This window comes from Theropithecus gelada, chromosome 10 (genome assembly GCF_003255815.1).
Source record: "Theropithecus gelada isolate Dixy chromosome 10, Tgel_1.0, whole genome shotgun sequence".
NCBI classification, from domain to species: Eukaryota; Metazoa; Chordata; class Mammalia; order Primates; family Cercopithecidae; genus Theropithecus; species Theropithecus gelada.
In genome coordinates this window covers 16,037,223-16,057,505 of record NC_037678.1, presented here as the reverse complement: position 1 = coordinate 16,057,505, position 20,283 = coordinate 16,037,223, and the positions used below count along the sequence as shown (strand labels likewise).

Below are 20,283 nucleotides of genomic sequence, written 5' to 3'. Positions count from 1 at the left end.
AATGTCCATCAGTGACAGATTGGATTAAGAAAATGTGGCACATATACACCATGGAATACTATGCAGCCATAAAAAAGGATGAGTTTGCGTCCTTTGTAGGGACATGGATGCAGCTGGAAACCATCATTCTTAGCAAACTATCACAAGAACAGAAAACCAAACACCGCATGTTCTCACTCATAGGTGGGAACTGAACAATGAGATCACTTGGACTCAGGAAGGGGAACATCACACACCGGGGCCTATCATGGGGAGGGGGGAGGGGGGAGGGATTGCATTGGGAGTTATACCTGATGCAAATGACGAGTTGATGGGTGCAGCAGACCAACATGGCACAAGTATACATATGTAACAAACCTGCACGTTATGCACATGTACCCTACAACTTAAAGTATAATAATAATAAATAAATTTAAAAAAGAAAAAAAAGAGTGAATGAGTTAACATTTTACCTTGGAACTGTGGCTGGAACAGAATAAATTCGGAGAGTATTTTATTTCTTTGTGATGATGTGTCTGGAACACAGTAGAAGCATTTCGTCAATGGCAGATTTTCTTCTTGCAAGGAACACAGTGGTTTGACAACTAGCTCCCCTCTTTGGGGCCAACGTACTCATTCTTCCTGATGTTGGAGGAGTTGGCTGAGGGCAGCTGCATCTCCCGGGGTTGTAGCTCCCTGTCATTGCTTGGGAGCTGAGCCTGGCTCCCTGGCCTCAATTCAGCCTGACTCTAAAGGGCTATCCCAAGGTCTCTGTTGCAATATCAGACAGTTCAGCTTCTCAGACGTGTTGCTCCTGAGATCATTCTTCAAGAAATCTTCTGCATATGCATATCTGTCCCAGAGTTTGTTTCCCAGCATACCTGATGTAATACAGTTCTCCTTCTTCTCTTGCTCTTTTCTTCTATTCTTCTTGCCACTGTGATTTGCAGACTATGCACTATGTGCCACAACACTGTTCTATTTGATAAAGCACTTCTAATCCTACATGTATAAGTCAAGGCAGATATTGTTTGCTCTGTCTTAAAACGAGAAGGTTGAGACATTGAGTAGTGAGATACTTGCCCAAGATCAAAGAGCTGGCAACAGGCAATGCCAGGATTAGAATGTGGGGATGTAGGAGAATCAAAAGCCAGTGGCTTGCTGTTTATCACATTGAATTGACCAGGTTGCCCTTGGATCAGACTTTTGGGACATGAATCCCATCTTTGCCTGGGCTTGAGTGAGTGTTCCCCTTGGGTATAGGGCTCTGAGCTACTTTTGCTGCTTCCCCAAGCAGCATCTGCTTGGCTTCTGGGGAGGCCTCGGGAAACTTATCATTATGGCAGAAGGGAAAAGAGGGAAACAGGCACATCTTTTTTTATTATTATTATTTTTTAGTGTTTATCTTCTCTTTCTTTTTTTATTATACTTTAAGTTCTAGGGTACGTGTGCACAACATGCAGGTTTGTTACATATGTATACATGTGCCATGTTGGTGTGCTGCACCTATTAACTCGTCATTTACATTAGGTATATCTCCTAATGCTATCCCTTCCCCCTCCCCCCACCCCACAACAGGCCCCAGTGTGTGATGTTTCCCTTCCTGTGTCCAAGTGTTCTCATTGTTCAATTCCCACCTATGAGTGAGAACATGCGGTGTTTGGTTTTTCATCTTTGCGATAGTTTGCTGAGAATGATGGTTTCCAGCTTCATCCATGTCCCTACAAAGGACATGAGCTCATCCTTTTTTATGGCTGCATAGTATTCCATGGTATATGTGTGCCACATTTTCTTTCTTTTTTTTTGTATAAAATTTAAATTTTATGATCATGTCTGGACCTTTTTACACTTAACACAATGGAAATGTTCATATTCATTTTTTTTCCCCAAAGGAAAAATTTCTGAAACATCACTATGTTGCACAGTAGAATAGAAATATGAATTCAGGTACTCAGTCAAGTTTCTAAAGAATGCAAATAACAGACACGATTTAACTTCCAATATCTGAAGTCATCAACATGATTTTGTAGTACTCTATCTCAGGTTTAACCTAAAAATTCATTATTATTCAGATAAAGATAGCCCCCTGATCACATGTTTTTAAAAAGCCTCTGCCCCACCACAACTTCCTGAGATCTGTGGAGAAACTGCAGTCTTGTGATCAGACCCCATATAGGACTGGCAGTTTTGTAATCGTAGGGAAAAAAACGGTGACTGATTTTATGTGTCAATCAGTTGTAGTCTGCTGATCTGATTAGAAGCCTTGACAAATGCCTGGTGGCGATTGCAAATAACTGCCAAGCATATAGGGATGATACAGTAGCCCACTGTTTTGGGATCAGCTCTTGTACAAGAGTATAGGAACAAAAACATCTGTAAGTAAGGTACCAGAAAAGTAATTGTCCACAACCAAAAAGGCAAGGAGAGTAATCGAGCTTTCAAGGAGTGTGCCCATGTGGTTCCTTCAAGGGGCTCTTCAGGGTGCTGTTGAATGTGTTCCAAGGCCAGCCTATTGTAAGTCTCATTGATTTCAAAAACATAGTAAAATGCTGCCGCACTTGCTAACAGATACAATCCCACACCAATCCATCCCATCCGCTGACGGAAATTCATCATTCGCCATGCTCTGTGCCTTCCTGTCCCGGGTGGCCAGCCCGCCCGCCGTCCTGGATGCTGCTGTGCCACATTTTCTTAATCCAGTCTATCATTGATGTACATTTGGGTTGGTTCCAAGTCTTTGCTATCGTGAATAGTACCGCAATAAACATACGTGTGCATGTGTCTTTATAGCAGCATGATTTATAATCCTCTGGGTATACACCCAGTAATGGGATGGCTGGGTCAAATGGTATTTCTAGTTCTAGATCCTTGAGGAAATGCCACATTGTCTTCCAGAATGGTTGAACTAGTTTACAATCCCACCAACAGTGTAAAAGTGTTCCTATTTCTCCACATCCTCTCCAGCACCTGTTGTTTCCTGACTTTTTAATGATCGCCATTCTAACTGGTGTGAGATGGTATCTCATTGTGGTTTTGATTTGCATTTCTCTGATGGCCAGTGATGAGTAACCAAAACAGCATGGTACTGGTATCAAAACAGGCACATCTTACATGGCCAGAGCAGAAGGAAGAGAGAGAAGGGGGAGGTGCTACACACTTTTAAACAGCCAGATCTCATGAGAACTCTACCAGGAGAACAGAGCAAGGGGGATGGTGCTAAACCATTAGAAACCACCCCCATGATCCAATAACCTCCACGAGGCCCCACCTCCAGCATTAGAGATTACATTTCAACATGAGAATTGGGTGGGGACACAGATTCAAACTATATCAGAGGGTAAAGCTTCTGTATAACCAGGTAGCATTTTCTCTAGGAAATGATATTCTTCGAGGACCAAAGCTCTTCTCAGGACCAAGGGTCCCTGCCACATATATCCTGAGAGCTACCCTTTGGTCAGACAGGTCTGAAAATAGCCAATGATCAGGTTCATCCTTGTCCGTAGGTCTAAGCTCCTCCCAGCTGAGTCTGGAGAATACACACAGTCCATAAATTTATACCCACATAATCTTTGGGCAGGAGAGTTATAACCTTGAAGACCTTATCCTGCTATGTCATGCAAGCTAATGTTGGAGAAAGCTTTATGTTCAAGCATGTACATCACAACATTATTTATAGAAGCAAGAGAACAACAAGGAAACCATCTAAATATGCAGCAAGTAGAATACTGCTAAATAAATGTGAGCAGATAGTATTCTGTCATAAAAAATCATGTTTCCAAGTAATATTTAATGGCCCAGAAAATAGCTCAAAATATATTATTAAGTGAAAAGATTAGACTGGTAAACACTTTTCATTGAATTCTGTCATACCAATAGGAAATAAAAAGACTGGAGAAATACACCAAAATGTTCATAGCCATTATTTTAAAGAATGTAGAATGTATTGTCTTATTTTTTAAAATAAATTAATATATTTTTCAATTTTGTGCAAATTGTGGGAACCACTTCTATTATCAAGAAAAACAGCCATTTAAAAAGATCCTGTAAAAAATCTACATTTTAAAAGGACTTATTTTAGCTTGCAATAGAATACATTTTGGGTCTTATACTCTAATTCAGTAGAAGCCAGGGGGTTTGAGCATTTCCTTTTCAGGTTTTTACAATTTAAAATCTGCTCAGTGTATCTGGCATGTTTTGTGCTTGGTTTTCAGTCAGTAGTTCACGGCATTAGATGGCTACATATCTAAAGCATCCAGATTGCCTCTGATTACTGAGCATGCTGTTAGGATATTTTATGTGCCATTCTTTACCAGCTTGTTTTTTTTTTTTTTTTTTTTTTAGGAAGATGGGAGCAGTGCAATCATTCAAAAAAAAAAAACTTCATAAATATATAGCTCATGCCAGGTACTGGTTTAGATATTCATGATACAGGAATGAATATGTTTCTTTTTTTAAGAACTAATACGTTATAGTATGTACTGTCATTACATTACATACTAGAATTATGGGTACGCAGAGTGGAAGAACTAGCTTTAGGGTTTCCAATAAATACTGTATGGAGAAAGGGATTTCTGAACTGGGTTTTGAAGGATAAGTAGGTGTTACTGAGGCTGAGAAAAAAATGAGAGATGGTCATTCTAGGAAAAGGCTCTACTCCAAGCAGAAGGACAAGATTGTGAAGATACAGGATGTCTCAGGAAAATTTGTGACACTGACGAAATATGTGGCGGGGAGAGTAAGGTGGGCCAGATTAGGAGGACTGGAATGTTGTGTTAAGGAATTCATGATATGGTTTTTGAATAAAATGGGAAGTATTGGATAATTTCAGTGGCAGTACAGAGAATAAATAGGTTAGTTGATTCAGGGATCTAGCGTAAATATATTTACTTTCGAACAGGCTTATGAACTGAATTGACAGAAATACCCTAATGGGTCACAGTACCATTATTTATTAGCATATATCCCACGTACTCAGTCATGGTTTAGACACTGTGAATAATATATAAAAGTTAAAAAATATTCCTATTAAGTGTATTTATAGCTTTTCAAATACAGGGCACAGAATAGGAATGAACGTATTTAAAAAAATGAATATTATTGTGAGACAAGACCGAAATATGTGTTTTAACTATGAAGTACTAAAAGAACTGAGAGTGCTGAGATCCTTCCACAACGTCAGTACGGTTTATAGTATAATTATATGGGTGGATTCCTGTTTCCAGCAGTGGTAGACTAGGCAATACAGACTGCCCAGCAACCATGGAGGCTTTATATTTTGGGTTTTCAGAGCAGTAGCAAGTTCTTGCATCAATCTGTGTGGACTTGGGGTAACTCAGCATAAAGGAATGTCTCCGAGAAGCTGGACCTGCTTTACCTTGAAAGGAGGAAAAAACAAGTGACTTTGTAGGGGGTGTGTGTGTGTGTGTGTCTGTGTGTGTGTGAATAATGCAGTAATTTAAAAAGCAGACATTGCATCCAGACTGCCTAAGCTCAAGTCCAAGTTTTGCCACATACCAGTTCTGTAAGCTTGCAAATTTCGTATCTCTCTGTGCCTCAGTTTCTTTATAAAGTAGGGATGCTAACATTGGCCTCATAGATTTGCTATGAGGATTTACTCTAAAGCACTTAGAATAGTGCTGGGCTTATGTGAAATAACTGACAAGTATTAGTAATTACTGATACTAAGGTTCATGATCATTTGCTGAGGAGCCAGGGAGTCAGAACAGGGAGATGTGGCCATGAGGAAAATACTGGGAAGAAAAGGGTCAGGGGGCAGGGCCCTGGGTCTCAGCATCATTGCTCCCTCCTTTCCTCACTTCCTTCCTCCCTCTTTACCTTCCTTTCTTCCTCTGTTCCTCCTTTCCCCCAACTCCCCCCCACTTACCCCACCTCCTTCCCCCTTTCCCTCCCTCCCTCCTTCCTTCCTTCCTTCCTTCCTTCTTCCCTTCCTTTCCCTCCCCTCCCCTCCTTCTTCCCTTCTTCCCTTCTTCCCTCCCTTCCACAATAATTCACTGAGTGACAACCTGTTCCAGATACTCATCTAGCTATTATAAAATTGCAGCAAACAAAACAGTTACAGAACTGCCCTCAGAGTCTTTATCTTCTAGTGAAGGAGACAGACAAACACATCAATTTAATGCCAGGTGGCATTGCCTGTTATGAAGAAAAATTGGATGGATTGGATTTGAGATTTGTTTCTTAAGAATGATCTCAATCTTGGCATGCAGTAAAGAAAGTGCTAGGCCAGTGGGGAGACAGGTCTACCGTGAGGGACAACACAGGAGTGTCTGGGAGCTGTCCTGGATTGGAGAGCCAGCCCTGCACTGCAGCCTGAGGATGCTTCCCCAGTGTAATCTCATCATCCACAGCAGCATCACCCTTTGCTTTCAGATCTTGTACATCAGGCATCTTAGAATCTCGAGACAGGGGATATCACCATGGATTTTGAGACCTTATCTGCTGACCATCTCCCAAGAGCGAGTAATCAACATCCTGCATACTTGGAGTCTTCGCCCCCAGAGGACCAATTGTTGTATGCAGATGCGTCCCAGCAACACCCAGGGCATTTATGAGCTAATGTACAAGACCGCCAGATACCAAGTGGAATGGGGCAGAATATACCATTATTTATTTTGAGAGTAAAATCTAAACATGTGAGAACACTCTCTATCCCCTAGCACACTGGGAACAGAGAGCATGATGGTTAATTTTTTGTGTCAACTTGGCAAGGTCACAGTACTCAGATACCTGGTAAACATGCTGTGAAGGTATTTTTTTTAGATGAGATTAAGTCAGCAGACTTTGAACAAAGCAGATTGCCTCCACAATGTGGGTGGGCTTCATCCAATCCATTGGATAAGCCTTAAGAGAAAAAAGACCTCCTTCAGAAAGAGAGGATTCTTCCTGTGTCTGACTTTAAACTCGAACCGCAGCATCAGCTCTTCCCTGGGTCTCCAGGCCGCTGGCAACTAATTAAAAGGAGGACAAACACCTCTGTCCTCTGTCACTTCTGGCTAACTCCCATTCATATCCTTCAGGATTCAGCTCAGGTGTCACCTCCAAAACGATGTTGTCGCCAGAGTCTCAACCTGGGTTAGATGCATTTTCACACTCTGTAATAATTGTTTCTATACATTTCTTGGACAGTTAGGATCACCTCATATTCATAGTCATATGCCTAATGCTTAGGAGAGATCCTGCCCTCTAGGGAGAAGCTCACTAAACAAGATGACAACATGAATGCAATGACTGCTCAGGGCAGCACCTTTGTCTCAGTCATCTCAAAATATGCCTAGTACCCTAGTATTGCTAGCCTTTCACTACATTTTAGCTGAACTGGACTAAACTACCCAAGCCATCCCTAAAGGTGGCTGGTTGTACCTGAGAAAGGATGTATTATGGGTTGAACTATGTTCGGCCAAATTCATGTATTAAAATCCTAATCCCCAGGACCTGTGAATCTAACTTTATTTGAAGATACTGTCTTGACAGAAATAACCAAGTGAAAATGAGGTCATCAGCGTGGGTGCTAATGCAGTGTGACAGGTGTTCTTATAGAAAGGGGAAAATTGGATACGGAGAGATGCACAGAGGGAAGATGATGTGAAGAGATACAGGGAGATGCCAGTTGTATGAGTCAGGGTTCTCTAAAGGGACAGAACTAATAGGATAGATGTATATTTGAAGAGGAGCTTATTAGGAGTATTGACTCACATGATCACAAGGTGAAGTTCCACAAAAGTTTGTCTGCAAGCTGAGGAGCCAAGGAAACCAGTTCAAATAGCCAAACCTCAAAAGTAAAGAAGCTGATAGTGCAGCCTTTAGTCTGTGGCTGAAGGCCCAAGAACCCCTGGCAAACCACTGGTGTAGGTCCAAGAGTCCAAAAGCTGAAGAACTTGGAGTCTGATGTTCGAGGGCAGGGAGCATCCAACATGGGAGAAAGATAGAGGCCAGAGACTCAGCAAGTCTGCTTTTTACATGCCTGCTTTTATGCTGGCAGTTGATTAGATGGTGCCCACCCAGACTGAGGGTGGGTCTGCCTCTCCCAATCCACAAACTCAAATGTTAATCTCCTTTGTCACACTCTCACAAACTCACCCAGGGGCAATAGTTTGCATCCTTCAATCCAGTCAAGTTGACACTCAATATTAACCATCACATCAGCCAACAGGGAGAAAAGCCTGGAACAGCTACTTCTTTCACGCATTCAGAAGGAATCCACCCTGCTGACACTTTGATTTTGGAGTTTTAGTCTCCAGAACTGAAACAATAAACTTGTTGTTTAAACCACTCATTGTGGTATTTCATAACCACAGTCCTAGTAACCCAAGACAGGGTATACCCCCACCACCAAATGCTCTTTTTCAATTTACCCAGGTATCCAGCCACCCACCTTTAATATTTAAGGAAGAAGTGAATCTTTAAGCCACTGAGATATCACAAAATCTTGACTATCTTGTTTCTTGGGCTTCCTTACTTCCTAACACAACTGGAAAGTGAACTTTCTCTGAGCATGATGCCTGGCACATAGTAGGCATCCCATAAGCACTGGATGACTGAGTGAATAAAACATGTTGTGTTCATGATTTATTCACTCATTCAGTCAGCGCTTATGGGATGCCTACTATGTGCCTACTTACTCCTCATAGTGCAATAAAGCCAACCTTCTGTGTCCTGTTTGACTCTCTTAGATCAGCCTCTGCATTCCCCTGTAACTTCAACCCCCTTTGAGGTTGTTATTTATTTCTTACCAGGTGCTTTGATTCATTAGCGGTTTCCATTAAAGCTATGGTTGAAAAGACACTTTCATTTGAAATCCTTGAGCATGGTGTTTTTGTTAGCTGGCTTTTCCTACTCTGAAATAATTACTTTTTTTCTGAGGTGCTGAACTTTCTCTTGTTTGTCTCTTTTCTCTGACAGCCCTTTCTTTGATCCTTTCTGGAAAGACTTGTCCAGGCCCATTTAGTAATGCCAGAGGATCTTAAAGGAAAATAAATCATTGACTATTCACACTGAAAAAGACTCTAGGAGATGCTTTTGTCCAAACTCTTCATTTCCAGATGAGGTCACGGTTTTCAAAATATGCCATGTGAATGGTAGCACAGCAGTCATAAAAATAATAATAAAAGCATTTGCCTTATCTTTTATCATTGGCAAAGAATTTTCACTTATATGATTTTACTTCATCCTGCCTTAAGTAGAGTGAGATAACTTGGAGAATTAAAAAAGGATTATTGGCCCTGGTGTCAGGATTAGAACTTGAATCAGTTAGAATTCTAGCATTGCTGCTTCTATTCTGTTATGACTCTGGGCAAGTCATGTCACCTTTCTAAGCCTGTGTTTCTCCATCTATAAATGGTGAGGACCCAAGTTTCCCAATAAAGTTGCTGAAAGACAAAAATTATGAAAGATCTTTGGAAACCATGAAGTGTCACAGAAATATAAAATATGGTAATTTTTATTTCAGCTTTTTCTTGATTTTTATTGTTATCAGTAGAACAGGGACAGAGTTTTTAAAAAGAATTTTATTTTTAAGTGAGAAATGAGTAAATGTGCCAACTATACAGGGTGCCAATTGAATTCATAGTGAGAAGCTTAATATATCAGAGATGCCACTCACATCACAGCATTCATTAACGTGAACTTAAAATTTGAGATCTGTTTGTGTGTGAATATCTGTCTCCATCACCACTAAGTTGCTTTTTAAAAGAAATGCATTCTTCTATGTCCTTTTTTAATTCTTTGTATTCTTTCTGGTTATAAAAAGTTCACTGTTTCATTCATTCATTCAGCAAATATTTATTGACCCATGTGCTAGATACAAGTCAAAACACTAGGTAATGTAGCTTTTAACAAAACAAGGTTTTGCCCTCATGACACTTACATTTTAGATGGAAGAAATGGATGGTAAATGTAAAGTAAATGTATAGTATGTCAGATGATAATATAAATTATGGAGAAAAATTTAAAATGGTAGCAGGAGAAGGAGTACTTGAAGGTAAATGGTAAGACTCAGGAACACAGCACAGACCAGAAGAAGATAATAGAAAAGCCATGGATGTAGCTGAGGGAAAAGCAATTAGGCAAGGGAACAGAAAGTGCAAAGGTTTAGGGCATGATCACATGGTCATACTTGGCATGGCTGGGGAACAGCAAGGAGAATATTGTGACTAAAGTTCATTGGATGTGAGGACAGGAGTGGAATTTGAGATCTCAAAACTGGTGGTGCTGGGTGTGAGAGTGGCAGTGTCACATAGGGCCTTGTAAACAGTTGTATAAGGATGTTGTTCTTTACTCTGAATAAGAAGAGAAGCCATTGGAAGATTTTGAGTAAAGAAGTGACATCCAATTTATGATTTTAAAGGATCCCTTCAGCCATGGGGTTGAGAATAAACTATAGCAGGAAAAGGTAGAAATAGGGAGAATGTGGCAATACTACCAGAAGATGTGGGAGGCTTGCACTAGTGTGGTCACAGTAGAGGTGATGGGAAGTTATTTGTATCAGTCAGGACAGGCTATGCCATAGCCTACTAACAAAAGATCCCTGTTATCTATGTGGCATAGAATAACAAATGTTTATTACTTGCTTAGGGATATGTGCTTCATGGAATGTCTGTGGCTCTAATCCATATTATGTTTATTGTAAGACTCAGGCTGGCAAAGTAGCTTATATCTGGAACATGGCCAGCTGCAAAAGAAGCATTGGCCAAAACAAGTAACAGGACTGCTCCTGAGTGCAGGAGAGCAAGGATTAACAGTCTTCAAAGGGAGGAGCATCACAGAAAGAGAAGTCAGGACAGTTAGAGAACAGTTACATCATCTCCCACATGGTCAAATTCACGTTCTACTTTGAAGGTAGACACAACAGATTTGGTATGGGTTTGGACCTAGGCTGGTGACAAAAAGAAATAAATGAAGAATGACGTCGAGGATTTTGCCTGACCAACTGTAAAGACAGAGTTGTAATTTTCCAAGATGAAGATGATTATGAGAGGAGCAGGTGTGGGGCATGCCAAGCTTGAGCTGATCACTAGACATCCAAGTACAAATGGCAAGGGCACAGTTGGATAGATGAGTCTGAAGCTCAAAGAAGAGGTTCAAGTTGGTGATACCAATTTGGGAATCGTGTTGAATGCAGAAAGAATGGAAAGTACAGAAAAGCATTAAAAAAAGGGAAACTATACAAAACTAGATGTGAACTTTAAAATCTACCTTTATGGTCACTAAGCCATGAATGACAAGGAAGATATCATTTGGGAATTTCCAGATTGTGACCATAGCGTTGTCTCACAGAGTTAATATAACATCTAAACAGTTGTTTCTGGCGTGAACATAACTCAGCCATAGCCTCCCCCTTAGCCTCCCACTTGCACTCTGCCAGTTTAAGGGACCAACCTGTGCAATTTTTCATGACAATATATCTCTTATTATTTCATGTAATTATTAACCACAATCTGAACTCCCTGACTCCCAGTCCAAACTCTTTCAACTATTCTGACAATGTCAAATTTTCCCATCGCCAAAAGCTACAACTCTGTCCTTAGAAGATTAGTTTTATGGTTTAACCATTAGAAGTGTTTGCAATATGCCCGATCCATTCTGAAATAAGCCCCAAACTTCAAGTCACGGCCTTTTAGATATGGATGATTTAGAGGTTGTATAGTGTAATGATCAGTTTCATGCAAGAAGCTCTTCTGGAGCCTTCTCAACAGTCTTCTGCCCTCTGAGTTCCTTTGTAGTGATGTGCTCAGCCCCAATTCAACAAACAGTTTTCCACCATTTGCTCTGCCACCAGTTCTGTGCTAGGCATCCTGGAGGATATAGACATAATAAATAGTTTGTCCCTGCTGTAAGAGAAGTTGTGCTATAATAGGCAGCCTGCTATATTTTGGAGCAGCCTTGTTAGAAATTGTTTCTAATGTTGATCCAAAATTCAGCTCACCGTGGTTTCTGCTCATTGGCTTCTCCATGGTCTAATACCTTAGTAAGTACCAGAAGGAGAAGATCCAAGTGGGACGGGAAGTTTCCTCTCCCCCATCCCTGCTAGTTTCTCTACAGGGCAAGGGAGATACCAGTATAATGGTGACAAGTGACAGTCAAGATCATAAATCCTACCACATACGACAGTGCACAGAGTCACCATGCATTGAAACATTGCATAAATGCACCTGGGCCTTCCTTCCATATTTCCTCCATGCATCTGGAACCCACTCGCTATTCAGCTATTGTGATTTCCTCTCCTTTTTTTCTTGTATCCGTATCTGACAAGCATGTCATTTTGTTCTCATGATTGATGTAACAGGCCAAGGAGCTTGCGATCTTAGAATCCAATGAGACGTCAGGGAAGATAGAAACCTTAATAGATGTGTAGGTGGATTTTGCTGCAACCCAGCTATATATTTTCCTTTGGGGTAAAACACATTGGCCCAATGAATAAAAAAATATTGGTTTTGTTTCTTATTTTCATTGCTTTTAGTAGGTATAATTTTATCAAGGATTTCACAGAGAAGGGGTCACTGGGATGAGTCAAAGATTTGGGTATTTTTGGCTTTGTTGGATATAATGCCAGCAGAATTTTGTCCTAATATTTAAGAGAAGATATTTCTTATCTTGACACAATCAGTCATCTGTTGCTTGACTGTCATCTTCAGTATCCCCTAAAAACATTCATGCAGCCTGTATTTATACACCTTCAGTGAAAGAGATCACATTACCTTCCAAAGCCGCCCTTTCCATCTTGGCCCATTTCTGATGAAGAAAAATTTCTTTTGTATGTCAAGGCAAATCTGACCCCCCTGTGACTTCCATCTCACGGCCCCATTTCTATCCCTCGGGATGAAAAGGGAATAGATTTCACAAGCTGATTCCGTTTTTATGTAAAAGTTCTTCAACTTGACTACAAACCCCTGTAGTTATGTCAAGGTCTACTAACCCGCAGGAGATATTCCCAAGTGTTGGTTATTTCTCTGTAATTGACTTTTCTGCTCAGCGTTCAGGTCAGACGAGCCTCTATTGATCTACGGATCTGAAATCCCCTCTATGTACACAGTCAAATGGAGTGCAACAGCTTGGGTATGGGTATTGGCTATGAATAAAAGTCAGGGCTCCTGGTACATGCCCCTTTCATTTGTAATGAAATAACTTACAAAGCCCCTTCTCAGGGCTCTAAAGAAGACCTCACTTTAATGCCTAAAGATCTTAACATTCACTAAATGTACATGCAAATGACAACTTTGGTTAGGAGCCAGATAGCCAAGTGGTCACTGGTATATGTGATCATCAATGTATACACACAATGTTTGTACATAACAAGGAAGAGTACTTGCGTAAGAGTAAGAGGTAGAGTGGTAAATACACAAGAGCAAGACTGACCCAGTTCTAATCCTGCCTCTACCATTTTATATATTTTGTGCCTTTAGGCCAGCTACTCTTTCTCTCTCTCTGGACCTAATTTTTCTCCCATATTTGCAAACCAGAGAAATAATATCTCCCCACAGGGATGTTGTTAGGATAAAACAAGTGAAGGCTATAAATATAGTACCTGATACATAAAAGATGCTCCAAAAAGTAAGTTACATTCTTCAATTTTTTAGTTTACAAGATGTTTTTAACTATATTATTCAATGACATCTAGGATTCATTTGATCTAATTTTCAGCCCTTAGGCAGGGTCATTGCATGTATAAATACATTATATTCCAGGAAGAAAGAAAAAGAAAAATATAGAGGGGATTGTGCATACGCCTACTTGAGAAGTTTTTCATTATACCCAACTTTCATTATACATACTTCTGTCTCTCCATCTGTAAAATGTTTAGGTTGAACTAGGTGATCTCCAAGGTCTTAGACTCTATTCTTATTCTCATCTATTATTCTTGTAACAGTCTAAAACTATTTTTATTCGGTTCTTAAAGGAGAAGGTGAGGAGAGAACTAACATTCTTTGAGTACCTCCTCTATTCTAGGGCTTCTGTTAAATATTCTATCTAGTATCATTTTATGCCCACTACCACTTTATCAGGTAGGCGTTACTACTCCTTTTTCACACATAGATGGAGAAGGTTATAGAGATTAATAGATTGGCCAAACCATTTAGTAAGTAGCAGAACTTCCAAAGCTCTGTTTGCCTCCAAAGCCCTTATTCTATCCAGGATACTACTCTGAAAGTTGCCAAATACCACTCTAGGTACCCAAACATTTAATTACTATTAATCCATATGTTGGTTCCACTTTCTGCAAGCATCTTGTATTTGGTTTCAAATAAACCATTCCTTACTTTCAATTGACCCATCAGTGTTTCAGTAACTATAATTGCTAAGTCTATCACATTTGGGGTAATGTCAGAGTAAATGTAGACCCTGGTGAGGATACCCTCTGGATTGAAGGGTGACTCTGAGGTCAATACCTGGGCACCCTGAATAGAAGATCCAAGATGAATTAGCATTTGCACAGGTAACCTCTTGCCACCACCCAGGGACAATGGGCAGTTGTGAATAAATTCCCTGTCACGAAAGCTGTTCCATCCAAAGTTGTGAATGTTACAAACAGGATTCAGAGGTCCGGTGAGTGATTATACTAGATGGCATTTGAAGAGCCTTTGGAACTTCTAATCATGCTGATGTTGAAAATCTTTGTTTCTTGACTCCAAGATTGACTACATATCAGGTTACAGGGCAAAATAAATGTAGGGTCCCATGTTTCAAAATTATTAAGATTTTTAAGATGCTGATGGTAGAGTATTAAACCAAATATAGGGATCTTCTGAGCATACAGCTCTGTGCAACTGCATAGGTCACATACTGTTATGAACTGAACATTTGTGTTCCCCCGAGATTCATATTTTGAAGGATTAACCTCCAAATGTGATGGCATTTGGAGATAGGGCCTATGGGAGATAATGAGGATTAGATGAAGTCACAAAAATGGAGCCCTCATGATGACATTAGTGGTCTTTTAAGAAGAGGAAGAGATCAGTTCATGCATGCACTCTCTTTCTCTGTCTTTTTCTCCCTCTGTTGTGTGAGGACACAATGAGGAGGAGCTACTTGAAAACCAAGAAGAGGGCCCTCACTAGGAACCAATTCTGTATACACCTTGATCTTGGACATCCAGCCTCTAGAATTGTGAGAAATAAATGCCTGCTCTTTAAGCCACTCAGTCTATGGAATTTTGTTATAGCAGCTTGAACACAATAAAACACATACCTATGAATTCATACTTACCTTACTCCATAGTATAATGCCTTATTATCTATTTCATACCCAGAACACCTGACTTAGACATGTGTTCAATAAATATAAAATAAGCAAAGAAGTGAAAACAATACAAATGGGTGTGGTTCGAATCTGAGCTTCCCCCAGATAACGTTGAGTGTGGTATCCAGTCCCTCAGAGGGACATCAATGAAAGAAATTGAAGAAAACACAAATAAATGTAAAGATATCCCACGTTCATGGATTAGGAGAATTAATATTGTAAAAATGTCCACACTATGCAAAGTGATCTACAGATTCAACACAATCCTTATCAAAATTCCAAGGACATTTTTCAGAGAAATAGGAAAAATTCCTAAAACTTGTATGGAACCACAAAAGGCCCTGAATAGTAAAAGCAATCTTGAACAAAAAGAACAGACATGGAGGCATCAAACTGCCTTCAAATATGCTACAAAGCTATAGTAATTGGCTTGGTGTGGTGGCTCACGTCTGTAATCCTAGTACTTTGGGAGGCCCATGCAGGCAGATCACCTGAGGTCAGGGGTTCGAAACCAGCCTGGCCAACATGGCAAAACCCCATCTCCATTAAAAATACAAAAAATTTCTGGGTGTGGTGGTGCACGCCTGTAATCCCAGCTACTTAGGAGGATGAGGCAGGAGAATTGCTTGAACCCAGGAGGTGGAGGTTGCAGTGAGCTGAGATCATGCACTGTACTCCAGCCTGGGTGAGAGTGAAAATCCATCTCAAAACAAACCAACAAACAAAGCTATAGTAATCAAGACAGCATGCTACTGGCATAAAAACAGACATATAGGCCAATGGAACACAATAGCTCATAAATAAATCCATGCATTTATTGTCCATTGGTTTTCAACAAGGGTGCCAAGAACGCACTATGGGGGAAGGACAGTATCTTTAATAAATGGTATTGGGGTAACTAGATATCCCAAATCTCACACCATATTCAAAAATCAAAGGGGATTAAAGGCTTAATATAATACCTAAAAGTATAAAACTACCAGGAGAAAACAGGAAAAACTCCATGACATTGGCCTGAGCAATGAAATTTTGGATATGACCCCAAAAGCACAGGCAACAAAAGCAAAAATAGACCACTGAAATTATGTCGAACTGAAAAGCTTTGGCACAACGAAGAAAACAAGCAACAGAATGAAGTTACAACCTACAAAATGGGAGAAAATATTTGCGAGCATACCTCTGATGAGGAATCAATCTCCAGATTATATAAGGAACACAACAACTCAACAGCAATGTAAATAACCAAATTAAAAAACAGGCAAAGGATCTGAATACACGTATCTCAAAACAATACATACAAATGGTGTACAGGTAGATGAAAAAAATTCTCAACATCACAAATCATTACGGAAATGTGAATTTAAATCCCACTGAATATCACTTCATACCTGTTACAATGACTATCATGAAAAAGACAAAAAATAAGTAGTGTTGGAGAGGATGTAGTAAAAAGGGAACCCCTGTACGCTGTTGGTAAGGGTATAAATTAGTATACTAATTGTGGAAAACAGTATGTAGGTTCTTGAAAAAAATTAAAAATAAAACTACCATATGATCCAGCAATCCCACTGCTGGTTATATATTCCAAAGGAAATAAAATGAGTAAGTAAAAGATGTCTCTACACTCCCATGTTCCTTGCAGTATTATTCACAATAGCGAAGATATGGAATCAACCTAAGTGTCTATTAATGGATGAGTGGATAAAGAAAATGTGGTGTATTTACATAATGGATGACTACTCAGTATTGATGAAGAAGGAAATTCTGTCATTTGCAATAACACAGATTAATCTGAAATGACATTTGTTCAGTGAAATAAGCCAGACACAGAAAGACTAATATGATTTCACTTATATGTGGAATCTTAAAAAGTTGAACTCATAAAAGTAGAAAGTAGAATGGTGGTTGCCAGGGGCTGGCAGGGAAGGAGTGGCTAGGGGAGATGTTGGTTAAAGGATGCAAAATTCCAGTTAGAGAAGATGAGTACCTTCAAGAGAATATTGTAAAACATGGTGACTGTAGTTAATAAAATTGTATTGTATTCTTGAAAAGCAGAGTAGATTTTAAGTGTTCTTACCACAAAAAGTTAGTTTGTGAGACAATGCATGTTAATTAGCTCTACTTAGCCGTTCCACAATGTACACATATTTCAAAACATCGTATTATAGACCACAAATATATGCATATGTATAATCAATTAAAAATATTGACATTTTTTCTTTGAGACAGAGTCTCGCTCTGTCGCCCAGGCTGGAGTGCAATGGCATGATCTCGGCTCACTGCAACCTCCACCTCCAGGGTTCAAGCAATTCTCCTGCCTCAACCTCCGGAGTCGCTGGGATTACAGGAACCTGCCACCATGCCTGGCTAATTTTTGTATTTTTAGTAGAGACAGGGTTTTGCCATGTTGGCCAGGCTGGTCTCGAACTCCTGATCTCAGGTGATCCGCCTGCCTCAGCCTCCCAAAGTGCTAGGATTACAAATGTGAGCCACCGCGCCCAGCCAATATTGACTATTTTTAATTGAATATGTGTGTATGTGCGTGTGTATATATATGTGTGTGTGTGTATATATACATTCAGAATGAAGCATTCAGAATGAAGCATATTCAGAATGAATAAAGCATTCAGAATGCTTTAGCATTCTGAATCATTCTTTCCTAGAGGAACTGAAAAATTGCCTTCCAGGCCTATGCTTACCTTCAGGATCACCCTGAAAGGCACAGAAGCAGAGTGGAGTTAAAGACAGAGTGCCAGGGCCTGCAGGTCCAGGTGTATATATACACACACACACACATATATATTCAACTGAATGTGTATATATATATACACACACATATATATATTCAACTGAATATGTGTGTGTGTATACACACACACACACACACACATATATATTCAATTAAAAATAAAAAAGTTTGAAACCAGGAAATATTGGGAGATCTTAAAAACAATGGGTTTGCATTTCTATATGGCAAAAAATTCATGGAGTTATGTAGCTACTGCCCTTCTCAGACTGGATATCCATTCTCTAATCCAAATTACATTGTCTGGCTCCTGCAGGCATTTCAGTCTACAATACTGTCTAAAATGCCATTCAAAACATATTTATTTAAGAATTCAGTAATTAAATTCTCCCTATGTAGGAAGCCATCTATACCACAAAATCAAAATCAGAACCATTGTTTCTGAGAGAAGCATGCCTTGTTTAGTGTGCCGAGGTTCATTAGCTTTCTTTTCTCATCAAGTGTTGTGTAGACAACCAAAGTGACAGCCATACTATGCTACCATGGTCAGAGGCAGAGCAGGTAAGGGCCTGACTGCCTGGGTTTGAATTCTGGCCTTTACCACTTACTAGCTGTGTATATCCTTGCACAACTTATTTAGCCTTTGTGCCTTGGTTTTCACATCCATAAAATGAGCTTAAAGTAGCTTCATAGGTTGTTCTCAGCATGAAGTCCTTAGATAAGACTTGAGCAAGTAAGCACTCCATAAATGCTGGCTGTTGTCATTGGCATCATAACCTTCATACTCATCTGGGGATGGCCTAAGAACAGGTGCCTCCTGCTGTGGGAACGGACCACCCTCTGGAGGACCATCCTGATTCTAGGACTCTGTGATCATATGGAAATTCAGAGTAACAACTCAGGAGCATTTTCTAAAAGTGCTGCTAAGTGAGTTAAAATTTAAGTCATCACCCAGATTGTCCCCGGGAAAAGCTCCAATTTCATTTTTGGTCTCAGATATCGGAAAGAAGTGCAATTGCTGCTGTATAGCCAAGTAGAAAAGGGCTTGAGCATAAGCATACGAACTGTATTTCTCAAGCTCCATCCCGTCATTCCCTGAGTCAGAATTTCCAAGGGTTGAAATGGTGCATTTTTTAAATAGGAGGAGCCTCACTTCTTACCGAAGGGCTCTAGGTAATAACATTTTTTTTTCTTTTTAATTTTTTTCTAGGGTTAGTGAAAGTACCAAGACATATCAGACATTCCCCATCGCTTTAGCATTCTGAGTCATTCTTTCCTAGAGGAACTGAAAAATTGCCTTCCAGGCCTATGCTTACCTTCAGGATCACAAGGCACAGAAGCAGAGTAGAGTTAAAGACAGAGTGCCAGGGCCTGCAGGTCCAGGCTATAAGGTTTCTTTCCTCACTGTGTGGCTTTGGCAAGTTCACATGGACCTGCTGAACCTCAGTATCTTATTCTGTCAAGTGAAGGAAGGCATTAACCCAAATTCTTAAAGTATTATCCCAGAACATCAGCATCAGCATCACCTGGGAGCTTGGGAGAAGTGCAATCCTCTGTCTCCACCCCAGACCTTCCGCATTAGACAGTTTGGTAGTGGAGCCAACTGTTTGTGTTTGAGTAAGTCCTCCAGGTGGCTCTGACCACGCTAAAGCTGAAGAACCACTGGTATGCCAAGGACTCTGCACCAGGCAGGAATTCTGGCAGGTGTGGACATCAGGGTGGTACCAGCCCTAAAGAACTGGCTGGAGCTGAAAACCAAGAAAATAATCAAGTCAGTTCCTCAAGGCAGGAGGCCTGTCAATGAGTCAAAGGCCTGTGCATAGAATGTCCCGCCTCTGAGTTTAGCCTCTACCACGTATTTGTTGTTTTAGCTTCATCTTTCTTGATCTCTTCTGACCTCATTTTCACATCTGCAAAAGGCAGGGTAGGTAAAGATATTAACCTGAGTTTTCTGGGAATTGAGTAATGAAAATTGTGGGAAGTGGCTGACACATAGTAGGTCCTTGATAAATGGTAGTCATTCATTTATTTCCCATTTAACCTCTCTGGTCTCTATCATGATGATAAAATATATATGTGTATGTGTGTATTTTTTTTGTTACAGTGAACTCTCCCTTTGGGTGACTAGGTGGTTTTTATTTTATTTATTTATTTATTTTTTGAGCCACCTCATGCAGGTCAGACATAAAAGAAACCATGCTCGTCAGGGTGTCATGACCCGCAGGACAGATTATGAATCTGCTTTCAGCTTTGAACTTCTGAATTTGTCTCTTGAAACCCTCTTTCTTCATAGTTGACTGGAACCT

General features: G+C 40.1%; 1 protein-coding gene across 1 annotated transcript; it reads right to left on the bottom strand.

Annotated features, from left to right (window-relative positions):
• Positions 1-1,781: 1,781 nt before the first annotated feature.
• On the bottom strand, positions 1,782-2,640 carry LOC112633603 (transmembrane protein 251-like). Its single transcript, XM_025400359.1, has one exon. It carries the CDS (start codon positions 2,593-2,595, stop codon positions 2,200-2,202), a length of 396 nt encoding a protein of 131 aa, XP_025256144.1. The 5' UTR covers positions 2,596-2,640; the 3' UTR covers positions 1,782-2,199.
• Between the last annotated feature and the right edge of the window lie 17,643 nt (positions 2,641-20,283).

What these genes read in the sequence shown, in the direction of transcription:
- LOC112633603 (XM_025400359.1), bottom strand. Translation starts at nt 2,595, where the DNA reads ATGATGAATTTCCGTCAGCGGATGGGATGGATTGGTGTGGGATTGTAT.